The sequence below is a fragment of the Gigantopelta aegis genome, chromosome 6, assembly GCF_016097555.1.
Source record: "Gigantopelta aegis isolate Gae_Host chromosome 6, Gae_host_genome, whole genome shotgun sequence".
In the NCBI taxonomy this organism is placed as follows: domain Eukaryota; kingdom Metazoa; phylum Mollusca; class Gastropoda; order Neomphalida; family Peltospiridae; genus Gigantopelta; species Gigantopelta aegis.
The window spans coordinates 18,786,786-18,802,919 of NC_054704.1; the positions used below are offsets into that span (position 1 = coordinate 18,786,786).

A 16,134-nucleotide genomic window follows, 5' to 3' on the forward strand; every position below is an offset into this window, starting at 1 on the left:
TGTGTGTGTGTGTGTGTGTGTGTGTGTGTGTGTGTGTGAAGACCAGTTCTCTGTTGTTAAACAGCGAGTCATGGCTGCATACCCTCATGATTCTATTATAACTTCTTTTGGAATCAGTCTTGGATCATCATGTATGTTACAGCTTCTATTACACATTTAATTTCTTTTAGGTCACATGAGCTGAAGGCTCAAGTGATCAATTGCAATCTGTTTTCATCCATCATCATTGTACACCATACAGTGTCCTTTATGCATAAACGTTTCACATTTTCCAATTCTTCTCTAAAACTACTTCACCAATTCAAACTAAATAATTTTAGTTTGAAGCTTCCTTGACACATGGGGAAAACAAGTTTATGAAAATTGTGTCCTCAAAGGGTCTGAGGGGTAGGGGACCAAAAGTGGAAAATAAAGCGAATAAAAAAAAAAAATTGTCTCTCGACTTCCAGAAATGTTGTAACCAAATAGTCTTCACATATAAATAATGTAACAGTCTATATGTGGTTTATCTAATTTTTAATGTCATTAATGTTGGGTCCTCTGTTTCTGTTCAGGGAAGGGTGAAGTTTAGTACTGTCGTATAGAAAATGCATTTAAACTTCTTCTTTAAACCTACTTGATCATTTCCAATAATAAAAAAAAAAAATGTAGGAAGCTTTTCTGGCATATGGAGAAACAAAATAATGAATTTGGTCAGGAAAATGTGTGTTGTCACAAAAAAATCTCCTGTTTATTGACAAAATCTGGTGCTGTGCATTCCTAATGGTGGGTGGGGTCATAGAGAATAATACATGAGTGGCCGGTAGATATCATCTATCTCACAATGAGTTGTTTTAAAATGTATCTAACGAGCGAAAGCGAGTTTTATATGTTTTTAAACGAGTGAGATAAATGGTATCTAACGAACACAAATGTATTATTCTATTTCTTACATATCCTCAAAACCAGGTTTTAAGCAAATGTTAACATCTTTTTAGACTAAAAGTTATTTACAGCCGTTACTCTTGTAGCTATTAACTTACGTGTCACAGACACATGATTGTCACGTTAACTATATGTCACAGTGTAATCTATATCCACTGTGCTGGTTTTCATTGGATGCATGGCACTGGCGACCTGGTCATCACCTAGGCAGGCTAGGAGCAGCCAGCCATACGTCTTGAAATTGTTAACAAACATACATGTGTAAACAACTATGTGTTATCAAAAATAACACAAGATTTTCTCACCAACGGGTGTGTAAGAAATTAATTTACTCAGGTGACCATTTAGGCCCATGGGCCTCTTGTGTATATTGTTTTGGTTATATTACTGGTGAGTAGATAAATGCATTCAGTTGTCACTTTTATTTAAAAAACAAAATCCTTTAATACTCCCTTATGTAGCTTTTTAACACTAACAAGCTTCTGTAATTGTAGTACAAACTGGTATATAATGGCCACTCAAGAGATCTGGCAAAACTGGTTGATAAAAAACACTTCTTTTTTTTCTAACTGAATTTCTTATTGATATTTGTATTTTACTGCTACTACTGCTATTTTGTTATATTTGTAACAATTTATATATTGGTTTCTTTGTCTAATATACATTATGTTCACATATATACTATTATTACCCCAGTGAGAAATATTCTGCATTGGTGTAACGTACAATATTATTGGACAATTTGACACTTACAAACCAATGATCTAGTCGGTACTAAATATGACATCAACCCATTTGGGCAAACACACAAAATGACGTCATGTACTTTAAAGAGTTTGTGTTTATGACTGTTTTCAGTGTTAAATTTTTTTATTTTATTTTTAATTTAATGCAATTCATGATATATTTTTAGCAGAATAAAGAGAACTTTTGTTTTCGAAAATTATCTGTGAACATGGTTAAAATACAAAGCTATAGCAATACTCAGAACAGTGTGTAAAGTGGTTTACATTGTTTCTACGCATGTGCGTCGACAATAAAGGCTTTTAGAGAAGAAATAGCTGGGGTAATAAATAGAATAACAAACTTGGTATCAGTTATTATTAAATTTATGCCCTTCCTGAAATAACTTTTATCTGTCACTCACCATGACAACTAAAAAGTATTTCACTTGGGACATAAATTTAATAATAACTGGTAACTCGTTTATTATCCTATGATACATATTTTTAACAATTTATTATCTTTCTTGTCCTCTATTACTTACTTTCTTAAGCACTAGTGTCGATTATTGGCTTAATTTGCTTGTTTCTCAGTAAGAAAATATTGTTAAATGTATGTACGTGAACATATCGTTATTTTACTTTGTTTAATTGGTTGATTGATTGATCAGGTTGTTGATTAAGTGATAGATCGATTTATTAATTAATTGTTGGATAAATGTTTGTTTGTGGAGTTTTTTGTGTATTATTTATTTATTTGACTGTTTTTAAAAACAAAACAATGTTTTCAATTCTTTAGGAGCTAAATCATATTCAATCTATATGTTGCAAGACACTCACTTTACAAAGGAAAAAGAACTTATTATAAGATCCATTTGGAGTGGCAGGGGCCTAGCTTGGGATTTTCAGGTGGTACGCAGACTTTTTCAGCGATGGAATAAAACGCATACACACATTTACATCATATATTTTAATAATAAAAAATAAAAAATTGTAATCTCAGGTGGTACGTAGCTGCGTATATGGAAGATAGGCCCCTGGGTGATGATGTCATTTTTAATAGTAATAATAGTCGATCTAATTGAGTCGCCATCTTATTTAATAACAATTTGGGTTATAAGACACAAGTATTATGCAGATAACAATGGTAACTAACTTATTGATTATAGATACTACAATTAAACTTTTTCGATTTACCCTGGTTAACGTATATGAACTTAATAGTAACTAGCCTATTTTGTCACAACTATTACTGATATAATTAAGGAATTTGGTAATAATTATTATTTAGTTGTTGGTGATTTTAACCTTGTTTTACAAACTTCATTCGATGCTTATAATTATCAAAATATAAATAATCCTCGAGCCAGAGAAGAATTTTTACAAATGATGGGTGGACTAGATCTGATTGATGTAGGGCGCAGTTATAATCCCGATGTCCAACAGTTTACATGTAGAAGCAAAAATACCCTTAAACTGGCTCGGCTTGACTTTTTCTTTCTCACGAAAGTTGTATTCTTTAGTTACTGACACAAATATAACGTCATTAAAACAATAGTAATACTGGAAATTTAATAACTCTTTACTGGGTGATAAAGAATATGTAAAGATGGTCAAAGAAGTAGTTTCCAACAAATAAATAAATTGGAAAGTAACATAGACAATATCAATTTTGATCTGCTAGAAGCTGGAAAAAAGCAAGAGAAAATACAAGAAGGATAAAGATGGAAGGCATTTTAATGCCAAATGGATCCACGAGGGAGAGAAAATTAATAAATATTTTTGCAGTTTAGGAAACAGAAACTTTATCAGCAAAACTATAACCAAAATTGTATCACACAAAGGTACTATTGTATTAGATACAAGAAATATATGTATGGAAGCTTTATGAAACGTTTACATCAAAATAACATTCTTGACTTAATTTTTTTCTTCTTCAAAATATCACAGTAAATGAATTAAATGAAGAAGAAGCTAATTCTCTTGAAGGAGAAATTACTCATGATGAATTGTTGAAAGCTTTAAAGAAACACAAAAAGTAATAAGAGCCCTGGCACAGATGGATTCATCTATGAATTTTATAAATTTTTCTGGACAGATATTGGCATCTACTTACTACTATTAATAAATGAAGGCTTTAAAAAAGGTGAACTTTCTGTTACTCAAAAGCAAGGAATTATTACGTATGTATCCCTAAAGGTGATAAACCAAAACATATATTTTTTTTTATTGACATCCAATCTCTCTTGAACTGTTCTCATAAACTACTGTCTTCAGTCATTACTGAACGTCTTAAAAAAAGTTCTTCTAAAATAAGTAGTAAAGATCAAACTGGTGTCATGACAAATAGATATACTAGTGACAACATTCGTTTAATATATGGTTCTTTGGTTAATACTGAATTATTTAATATTCCAGGGATGCTATTTTTAGTAGATTTTGAAAAAGCCTTTGATTCAGTGTCCTGGTCCTTCAACTTTGGAAATGACACAAGAAGATGGATCTAAACATTACATAAAACTATTAAATCTTGTTTAATAATGAATGGTACCTTATCTCCATGGTTTGAAATTCATAAAGGCTATAGACAAGGCGACCCAATATCTCCATATATATTTTTATTGTGTGCAGAGATTCTGGCTTTTATGATTAGCATTAATCCAGAGGTTTATCTTTCAATAATCAGAATCTCCTCGTGACACAATATGCAGATTACACCAAATGCATTCTTGATAGGAGTCAAATTGTTTAAAACAACAGTTATGGTACAAATATGTCTGATCTGAATATTGACTATGATAAATCCAAAATTATATGGATAGGTTCAAAAACAAATTGTAATGATGTATATTTACCAAACCTAAAACTTTAATGGAATCCAAAAATATTCAAATCAAATTCACAAGAAATATTAAAGAGATTGCCAAATTAATTTTTAAAATAAACTATTTGAAATTAAAATAATTATTAATAGATGGATGAAACGTTTTATAACCCCCTTGGCAGAATTGCTATCTTTAAATAATTGCTTATTTCTAAACTTTCTGCAATAAACTTGACAAGTATACCAGCATCTGATTACTGAACAATATTTTTTTTTTTTTTACTCTTCCAAACCCACTTGACCCTTTTCTCAAAGAACTAAACCATATGCTATTTAAATATGTCTGGAATAATAAGCCTGTTAGTAGGAGGCGGAACGTAGCCCAGTGGTAAAGCGCTCGCTTGATGCGCGGTCAGTCTGGGATCGATCCCCGTCAGTGGGCCCATTGGGCTATTTATCGCTCCATCCAGTGCACCACTACTGGTACAACAAAGACTGATATATGCCATCCTGTCTGTGGAATGGTGCATATAATAGATCCCTTGCTGCTAATCGAAAAGAGTAACCCATGAAGTGGCGACAGCCGGTTTCCTCTCTCAATATCTATGTGGTCCTTAACCATATGTCTGACGCCGATATAACCGTAAATGAAATGTGTTGAGTGCGTTGCTAAATAAAACATTCTCTTCCTTCTTCTTCCTGTTGGTAATGGAGGACTTGGTATGGTTGATATATATGTAAAAGCATTGAAACTCGTATGGATTATAATAGTTCATGTGCCGAGACCCCAAATTTGACCAATTGGTACCATCCGAGGATAGCAAACTTAACTATGCTTTTTTAATAGGTGTATATATCTGGATCTCAGAACATCACAATGAACTTTTCTGCAGAGTAGCTTAGGTCAGAAAATGAGTTTTAGTAATGAAGGGGTATTTTCCAAAAAATTTAATCGTTTTAATCACACAAACTGAAATACATTTGTTAACATTCACCAGGAATTCATTTTGAACTATCCCCAGCTAATTAAGGCATTGCAACATCATTGTAATCCAAGATGGCCGCCAATATATAAGAAATCGTAATTTATGACAAGGAAATCGTAATTTATCGCATTTGACATTTCAGTTTTAGTAATCACTTTGTAATACAGATAAATTTTATCACTGCATGAATCCAAGATTCCAAAATGGTTGTAAAAACAAATAAATCGCCACTGTATTTGTTAAGTATCACCTAAAACAATAATTTTGAAACAAACTCCTACGTTTTAAGGGTAAACCAATCCTCCCCCCCTCTCTACAGTCATCAAAGTGACTAGATATTCTCTGTTGATAAGAAATTGTCAAAACTGGCTTCTGCGCTGTCATCAAGTATCTCCAACTGAAAGGTATTGGTATCAACTAAGGGACGATTATCCTTCCTTTGTCACTGTTAACAGTTAAGAGTTTGGCAGCGGAGTTCAAGAGCAAAAGAGCTTCGAAAATGATCCAAGTGAAGACCAGGACAATCTTCAACTGACACTACCAAAGAAAATGTTGATAAAATACAAGGATGATCGACGACTCGCCACAAATCACATAGCCAATACAGTAGGCATTTATCATGAGAAAGTTGAGGAATAAATGGGGTATAACAAAGGTTTCAGCACGCTTGGTTCCAATAAATCTATGCATCTGTTGTTGCCATGGCTGCTTTGTATGAGTGTAGCTTTGAACTTATTAATCATCCTCCGTATTCACCAGATTTGGCACCGCCAGGTGTCTACCTCTTCCCAAACTTGAAGAAAAAACTAGTATGCATTATGCAAATGATGATATTATTTCTGCTATGGATGACCTTTTAATCCACCAGAAGGAAGCCTGCAACATTAGCGCGATCCAGGCTCTTGAGCATCGTTGACAGCAGTGTGTACATCGTAGAGGGGATTGTGTTGAAAAATAATTACAAACTCCGTCAGCGTAATTTATCATCATGAGGCTCAGAACCTTTCAGCCATCACGTATAGTTTTATCATTCCCATTTTCTATCTCTATATAATTGATATATACTTTATACTTGCATTTTGTCGACCAAGACAATGTATCTCACAAAATGTATAATCGTGTGACGCCAACATTTCTCACAATTACTAGCATCCTAGTATGCTTCAGCTATACCTGGAAATATCCGGCCATCACCAAATGAACTTAGTGGCTAATTATCAACAGGATTAAAAGGATTGAAACGGTTGTTTTAGCATTTGTCCCATGACAGCTACATTTTTCATTCAAAATTTGGTCTTGTTTTATTGAAAGCCACATCGAATAAGTTGCTGCATAATTTCAGAGATACTTCTTCTGATTTCTGTCCAAATGATAGAGCTACTAGCAAGAACTGCAATGGGCAATGGGGGAAACAGCAATGAAAAATGTTACTCTCATTTCATAACCCATGCCCTTTCAGGCTGTAATACTGCTGCTATCGTATACTCTTCAAAAAAAAGTAGGGGAACCTGAAATATTAATGTTAATATCAACTATTAGACCGAGCATACGTTTTGACTACAGGCATCCTAGTAAAGAACGTTCAGGTCTGTTTATCAACACACCGAAAAACATTCCATAGTTTGCATGTGCATCACGCAGTTGCCCCGTACACTTGCCTAGGGTGTCATTCTCGATTTTGACAATTTCCAGGAAGGTCGATTAATCACTGTGGAATATTATTTCTGTCACTCTTTTTGTTTGTTTTTGTTACTGGGTTTTTAAAGTCATTTTTATTGTTTGAATTTGCGATGCGGCGTATGCAACGCGATGAGCGTCTACGGGCTATTGGCATGCTGCGAACGGGCAGAAGTCAGCGTGAAGTGGCCAACACCTTCAATGTTTCAAAGTCCGTGATTGGCAGACAATGGACCAGGTACCAACAAACCCAAAATGTTGACGATCAGGTCATCCCAGGGTAACAACAGGAGTACAGGATAGATTCATCCGTAACCAGGCTCTAAGAAATCGATCTCAAACGGCAAATCAAATTGTTGCAAACCTTCATCAGGCTACTGGTGTCCGAGTTACGGGTTAGACGATTAGAAATCGTCTTCATGCAGCCCATCTTCATGCTCGACAGCCCCGGGTTGTGCCTACCTTGAAGAATCGTAACATTGCCCACAGACGTGAATGGTGTAAGAAGCATCAGAACTGGGGTATTCGTCGCCGGTCACGTGTCATGTTTTCAGATGAGTCCCTAATTCACTTTGGACTTCCTTGACAGGCGTGATCGGGTCTGGCGATGACGAAATGAACGGCACGCCAACGTCACAATGCGATTTCACAACATATTTGGCGGTGGATCGGTTATGGTGTGGGGTGGTATCACTATGACTGACAGACCCCCCCCCCCCCCCCCCCCCCTCCTCCATATTGTGCAAGGAAGGGTCACTGGGCAGTACTACCGGGACAACACACTGACACCCTTTGCCGTCCCGTTTGCTAGGCGTGTGGGTTGACGTGTTTTTTGTGTGTGTTTTTTTCAGGACAACAATGCCCATGCTCACCGTGCACGAATCGTCAATGCTCATCTCCAGCAGCACAACATCTATCAAATGCCATGACCAGCAATGAGTAAAGGCACCCCAGAAACTATAGTTCATCTCTTTTTGGGAGTGTATTCCAGTCAAATAATTTTGGAATGTTTTTGTTCAGCTGATACACGATAACTGTCCACACATTCATATTACTTGTCTCTTGGTGCCAAATTAGTTCTTCTTGGTAAAATAATAAAACAGTGATATGTTTTATCTCTTTTTATTACTTGCCAAGTTCTTTATTTACAAATGTAAAGTAACAGATACATTACCATATATCAAACATTTCAAATATGCCATTTATGTATATAACTGTAGATCGCATCTCTTGTGCCATAGCCAGGTTTGAATCCGAATTGAGCATATGTTACTATGTTGTTGTCTGTGCTCCACAATAAAAGTCGCTGGTTGAGTACCGAAGTGAACAATTTTGCTAGATTACTAAGAGAAATTCCCCTGTAGTTATTTGTATCCGTTGGTTTTCCTTTTTTGAATATAGGCGTTATAACAGCATGTTTCCTTATTAGAGGGATAAACTCCAGAATCTAAAATAATATTAAAACGTTTGGTTATGGTCGGACACAACTCGTTCTTAAACGTTTTAAGAAACTCGTTCAAAATATTATCCATTCCAGGGCTTTTTTCAGTTTTAGTAAAGTCGATGCACTTCTTGACTTCAGCTTCAGTGATTACACAATCTAGCTCCTCAAATATCGCATCGTGTCCAGTTGTCTCCCCTGTATTGCACGAATCACTAACATCTGCTTCTTGTTAAAATATATTTCTAAAATGGTTTCTCAATACCTCAGTGTCAATATGTACACAGTCAGTTTTGGTTTTTTCATGTTAAAACATCTGTAAAACAAATTTTGGTTATTTTTCCTCAAATAATTTAGTCTATTACCTTCAAAACTTTTATAGAGATATTTATTCTTATTACATTTGCGTTTGAAATCGGACTTCGCAACACATAACGCTTGTCTACACGAATCTGTTTTGAATTTATTAAACATATATAAATCTTTTTATGGACAATTTGGAGACATTTACATTCCTCATCGAACCATGGCTTATCCATCCTCTTGATGTTGTGTGTCTTAGTATTTAACCTTACTTCATATTTACAGCTATCCGTAACATAATTTAATATATTAGTGAACTGTTCTACATGTTCATTCACAGATTCCCTATCATGTATATCAATGTTGTTTACAATCAATTGGAGCTCCTCTATGCGCATGTTCAAGAGGCTACCTACTACCTCATTATTCTCCGGAAACCATTTGCATCTCATTTCAACCCGTTCGACACTATATTCTAATATACAGAGAAACTACATTACTTAATATTAGCTGAATATTTCAACACGGAAAAATTACTATGTTGTTATCCAGATTCGGGCATTTCCAGCAAAAACCAGTCTGCCCCCTACAAAAATGGAAGGTCGTACACCTATCCATAGTATTATACTAAAACGTAACAACTAAATGCACTCTTATTTTGATTAAAACTAACCAGAGTACTTTCACGGTAAGGGAGCTAGACGGACATTTAGACAGTTATCAAGACTGTCTTACCTTCAGAAACCAATCTATATAAATTCTGTGCAATCTCTGCTTACCAAACGGCAGTCCAAGATTCCCTCTTCAATACAACAACAATCCTATTGTTGACGGTAAATACCTTTACATCGATAATTTTTTAGCTCACTGATAAAAAAAAAATCCACATATTAATCACTAATACATATACTACATGAACAAACCCGTCAAAAAATATGTATTTAACCGGAACATTATTGAAAACACGTTGATAACTAGCTGTCCAAATGTCCGTTTAGCTCTCTTACTGTCAGAGTAGCCTACTCGGGCTAGATCAAAACGTACCCCTGTTTTGAAATGTTTAATGAATATAAAATTATACACAATATAGTCTGGTTGTGTCCAATTAAATTTAGCTCAGTGGAAGCGCCATCCGTTATAACCAATGAAATACAGTCTGTTCGCCTTTGTTTCATCAAATTTGAGAACTTGTCTGCTGAATGGCAGCACCAACAACGGAAAGTGCATCCGCCTCAAACTCTTTGATTGTTTTTTCTAGAATGTAGTAGCATGTGCCAAAAGACACCCCGCCTGCCACAACACTACCTATTATCGGAATAAATTTAGCAAGTTCCCTGGCAGCAGTTTTCTGAACTTGCTTGGTCGCTTGACGTTTTATGACGTCAAAAACAAAAGTCTTTATGGTTTGTCGTTTGGTGACAAGTGACGAGGCAAACGTGAGTGACTTTATGTAGTAGTCAACAGTCGTGTTGGTCCGGTCTGCCAGCTGTTTCAACGACTCGTCATTTAGGCCATACTGTTTGAGGTAGAAGTTAACTTCCGCTATTAGAATACCAAGATCTACGGCAACACCAATCGCCCCACCTACCAGTGGGATTGGAACCAACGCACCGCCGGCTGCAGCCAAGGCGGAAAGGGTAGACATTTTCCATATCCTGTCCTTTAAGATCTTGGTTTTCTGTCCAATGACTTGTTTGGATACTGGGCCAATGGAAAGTACAAGAGAAATCCTCTTCATCTCCGGCAGTGCGACTATCAGCTGTTCCATGAGCTCTTCAAACTGCCACATCTCTCTGTGGTAATTAGAAATACAAAACACGCTAGTGTCGGTCAGCTGGGCCACTTTAAAATTGTTTTGGCAGTCTTTGTTTATTTTGTCCAGCACAGCACTCGCTGAGAAATCCTCTCCTCGGATTTCCTGTTCATTTTCCATCGCTTCGTCAATTTTTGCACTAACAAAGAAGAACCGCTTTCCTCTCTTGTCTATCTCTTTTGCTAACCAAACGTCGTTGGTTGAAAATCGACTGTCTGACAGAATTAGGAAAAAATCATACTTTTCAAAGTTGATGCTGTCCAAGTATTTTTCATTTCTTGGATATTTCGGTGTTCCTACACCGGGCAGGTCCCAGAATACAAGTTCTTCGTTATAAGGATGACAATACCAGGTTGGTTCTGTTGTTGTATTACCAGTTCCAACAGCGGCGCCACCGATGTCGTCTGCTGTTACGTCACGAATGCAGTTTATGAACGAGGATTTGCCAACCGCCGACTCTCCAATAATGCCAATATACCTCCATTGGTTAGCCTTATCGTTAATAAAATCAACGATACCAGACACACCATGTGCGTCGACATATTGTTTTGCTTCTTGAAGTTCCTGTTCAGAAAATTTACCAAAACTGTCGTCTGCCATTGTTCCAAAACATGCAGTCTAATTTTATTTTTTTTACTCTATTATCTCTTTTTGCTATTCCAAATTCTGCAGAGAGAGAGAGAGAGAGAGAGAGAGAGAGAGAGAGAGAGAGAGAGAGAGAGAGAGAGAGAAACTATTACATTCACGTTTTCTCAGGTGAAAACAGTATTTCATCTACGAGTCGTATGCCTGCTTGGCATGTGCACCACTCTGGCATATCAAAGGCCGTGGTATGTAACAGTACTTGTTTTGTTTACATCAAAATATTTGTGTGAACATATTTATGTTAGTCTTGCATGACGATTATTTAAGGTTAAATGTTAAAACGAAGACATTGTTCCTTACATGATTATAAGCGTAAGTGGCAGGCAAAACAAAAAAATATATATTAAAAATACCCCCCCCCCCAACAATTTTACCTCCCCTCCCCCAAAACCCCCCAGTAACAACAACAAATCTGCCCCCAAATAAACAATAGCCTACAAAACAAGCCCTCACATCAGTACACACGCACAACCAAAAACATAATCCAAACTAACACTCGCATTTGAAAAACAAAAGAAGTTTTATCTATGATACCAGTGGCGTATGAAGGTGGCAAGGCAGGGGGATGTACGCGCGCGCTCACACACACACACACACAAACACACACACACACACACAGCCAAAAAGTGTGGGGAGGGGGCCACACTTTTATATTTACACTATTATAAAGCAAAATATCTGAAAAGTGCCCCCCTGCTTCCTACGCCAGTGAATATATATACACACACACACACACAAACACACACACACACACACACACACAATGCTTAATGGCTGTGCATAATATTAATAAGTGCAGGTAGATAGTCGATCGTAACTATTAAATTACACATGAAATTGTGTCCGTTACACTATGTCCGTCTGACAATGACACTGGACTCGCTGTTCCGATTTGTTTGCGAGTCAGACAGTAGAAACCTTATCGTTAGGCGAGGAAGTGAATTTCTGTATCGTTAGTTTCATTATTAACTACTGCATAGGTCGTAGTTAATAATTCAGCCAGCGGTACAGAAAATCGCAGCTAGTCATTTAGTCAAATTAATATACTTCCATTCGTACACAGTGATATATACACAAACACATGCATATTACTTGCAAATATCAAAACTTTATTAAGGTGCCGTTTTAACGTGTTCGTGAGTATTTTTGTTGAGCACAAAACATATTGTACATTTTCTTTTCTGTAAAAGAAGGAGATTGCACACAATCTGACGAACAATAATAGTAATAGAAAACTTTATTAACGTCAAAAAATAAAAGAACAAGTCGACAACTACTCCACAATTCAGTAGTAACAAAGGGCCTTTGTTGCAAGCGACTGGAGCTTAACGCGCCGGAAATAATTTAGTGGCTAATTGGGACCGCTTAGCACGATGAACATCAAGGGCAGATAAGTATGTTTCTAATAGAGGCTATATTAGTGATTAATATGTGGATTTTTTAAAAATCAATTAACTCGAATATGATCGATGTATAGGTATTTGATGTCAAACATTGGATTGTTGTGGTATTAGAGCGGAAATCTTTGACAACTTTTTGGTTGTCGGCAATTGCCAAAAAAATACATAACTTGGTCTCTGACTGTAATGAGAGCGTATTCATGTCCAAATGTCCATCTAGCTCTCTTACAGTCAGAGTACTCGTGCTAATTTACGTGGTTGCAAGATTTAAATTTGTTTAAATTTCTAATGTACTTATATTGAATTTATATTTACTAAATATGGTGGTCATAATTAATAATGTATGCTGCAATTCAAAATAATCGATTAACTTGCAATTTTAAATTAAAAGTTTGTTTAAGGGTAAATGAAAGTAACATATCGATAAAAATGTGTTATCGTCTGTTCCAATAAATGTCACATTCATCTTTAATTTCAAGAGTAAACACCACCTTGCACATGAATGAGAGTCCAAACAAGTAAATGCTAAATTAGGCAGACTATCATTAAATAGATATTTACAAAATATTTACTTGTCAGTTTAATATGAAAGAAATAATCGACGAAAATCAGTTTTATTCTATTTCCGACACTTTTAAAACATCGATAATTTGAAGGACTTCTTACAGATGTCAGATGGTGTTATATAAACAAAAAAAGGCAAACGGTAATAACTTACGTGGATATATATGCCACTATGCTAGTTCTGTTTGCGTATCTTGTTGAAAGTGGTGTGATCTATGATTAACGTGACCTAGTTCATCAAGATAAACGTCTCCGGCATGATATTTATTATTGTGATGTTTATTGCTGTGCCGTAACGTTTCTCCATTGGATCGAATTTTCCATTTGCAATCACGATTTAATAAAATCAGCCATATGTGCTTTATTTAAGAGCCTCAACAATAAATATTAAGTACAATACCTTTGGTAACCTTTCCAGGATTATATGTTTGAAGATGACACATTTAAACATTTGAAAGCTATTTTTATCCTGGCACATCGAAAATGAGGAATGAAAATATTGCGGAACGAGAATTATTCGTATCAAGCATACACCCAATAAAAAGAAATATTGCGGAACTGAATGGAATCGATTATTTATTTTGTTATTTTTGTTTCTATATATGTGCTTTGTGTGGGTTGCATTATATGCATTATTAATAATATTATCACATTAAAGTTTTGGGGTGTATTATTCTTTTTTATTATTATTAAAAAAATAATGATTGTCAGTACAGGTCATTACTTATTTTAAGTCCTTCATTTATTTACTTTTTTAAAAATTATTATTTCCTTTAGTATTTTTTTTGTTAATATTATTATTACAGGCCATTGCTTACATGTGTTTCAAAGGTTTTCCTCTTCTTTTTTGTTTTCTTAAAAAAAATCTTAGTTTAATTATCATTGCAGGTCATTAGTTATTTTAAGGGTTTTATTTATTTATTTATTATTCATTTTTACTATTCTTTTTTTTTTATCTATAATTACTGGTTATTAGTTATTTTAGGGTTTTTATTCAATTAAAAACAAATTAATATAAATTTCTTATAATTAACATGCACAGCCCCCAACCCCCCAACCCCCCAACCTAAAAAATCATTGATTATAATAGTTTCATTAATCTTTCATAATATTTATATTAATCTTTTATAGCAAGTTCTGGGGAAAGGTGAATAGACACACAAAGAAATGGGGAAACAGACAATTTGAAAGTTAAACTGGCCGTTAAAAATATTTCATTCATGTAAATCTAAAATGTTATAATGATTCTCAGCTCCATCTAATTTATTCCTTGAAACATTCATTTAACTACTTTCAAAACTTGTACTATAAGTCATATGTAGTTACAAAACAAATCTGCACAGCAATGTACTTAAATAAAGTACTGAAAAAGTATGTTCAACTACATAATTATCAAGCATTAATTCTCAAATGTTAACCATAACATTTAGAAATTAACATAAGTGTTTGAACATGTTAACTGTAAACTTACCTAAAGTAATCCTGGTATCAACAAAAGAACAGGAATGATGCACATCCATCCCACTACTTGTGTGTTATTGTCAAGTCACAGTTATGCATTAATTACAAAACATGTTCATATGGTTGCGAGGCAATCGTCAACAACACAGTTAATGTTCAAACGGTTAAGTAGGAATCAAAGTACACATCGGTTTAGCCAATGTGCAGACAGGTACAAGGCAGTTATCACAAGCAGAAATTGTCATCAAGTCACACTTATGCATTAATTACAAAACATTGTGATATGGTTGCGAGGTTATCCTCAACAACACAGTTGTATTGCACTGATATGTTTCATTCATACTGATGATGACAACTGCTGTTAGTGATATTTTATTCCTACTTAACTAATTTAACATTAACTGTGTTGTTGAGGATTGCCTCGCAACCAGATGAACATTTATTGTAATAATTAATGTGTAACTGTGACTTGGTGACAACTGCTGCTTGAGACAACTGCCTTGTACCAATGTGTGTTAAACACGGGTACGCACACTAAAATACGAATAATGCACATTAATTATGAATAATGCACATTTATTACGAATAATGCACATTAGCAAGAAAACAAGAAACAAGCAAATGTGTGATCTCTTGCTACCCTGTTTCATCTCTCTATGTCTGTCTTCCCCAACCCCCTATGTCTTGTGTGTGTGTGTGTGTGTGTGTGTGTGTGCGTGTGTGCGTGCGTGTGTGTGTGCATGTGTGTGCAGGCCCGTACGCAGGATTTTTAATGGGTGGGTGCGAATTGCTCGTGATGGGACCAACAACGGCCGTGGGCTAAAAATAACCCCTCATAACAACAACGATTACGTAACGTTATTTAAATTTAATAGAGAAAAGTGGACCTTTAGTAATTTGTGTGTGTGTGGGGGGGGGGGGGGGGGGGGGTGTGCGTACACACCCGTCGCACCCCCCCTGCGTACGGACCTGGTGTGTGCATATGTGTGTGTAATGTAAACATTTATAAATTTAAATAAAAAACACGTTTTTATTTAGTTAATAATTAAATTAATTTATTTATTTATTTATTATTATTAAATCAATAATTTATTTATTATGTTATTTATTTATTATAATTACTAACATTATTCAGTAATTTATTATTATATTATTTTTATTAAGTATTAATTAATTTTTTATTATATTATTTAGTTGTTATTATTAAAGCCGCACACCCTAGTTCCATCCAGCGAAAATAAATTATAATTTGGTTAATCTACAAACCTGTAACACACTTAGATCACGTTTTTATTAAATGGAGTGAAAAAGCAGGTTTTATATCGATAAATACCATGGGAATCCCCATGTCCCAATTGCTTGAAATAATTTTTG

General features: G+C 35.1%; 1 protein-coding gene across 1 annotated transcript; it reads right to left on the bottom strand.

Annotated features, from left to right (window-relative positions):
* Positions 1 to 10,051: 10,051 nt before the first annotated feature.
* LOC121374403 (interferon-inducible GTPase 5-like) lies at positions 10,052 to 11,290 on the bottom strand. Its single transcript, XM_041501504.1, has one exon. The coding sequence runs from the start codon at positions 11,288 to 11,290 to the stop codon at positions 10,052 to 10,054; it is 1,239 nt and encodes a 412-aa protein (XP_041357438.1).
* Between the last annotated feature and the right edge of the window lie 4,844 nt (positions 11,291 to 16,134).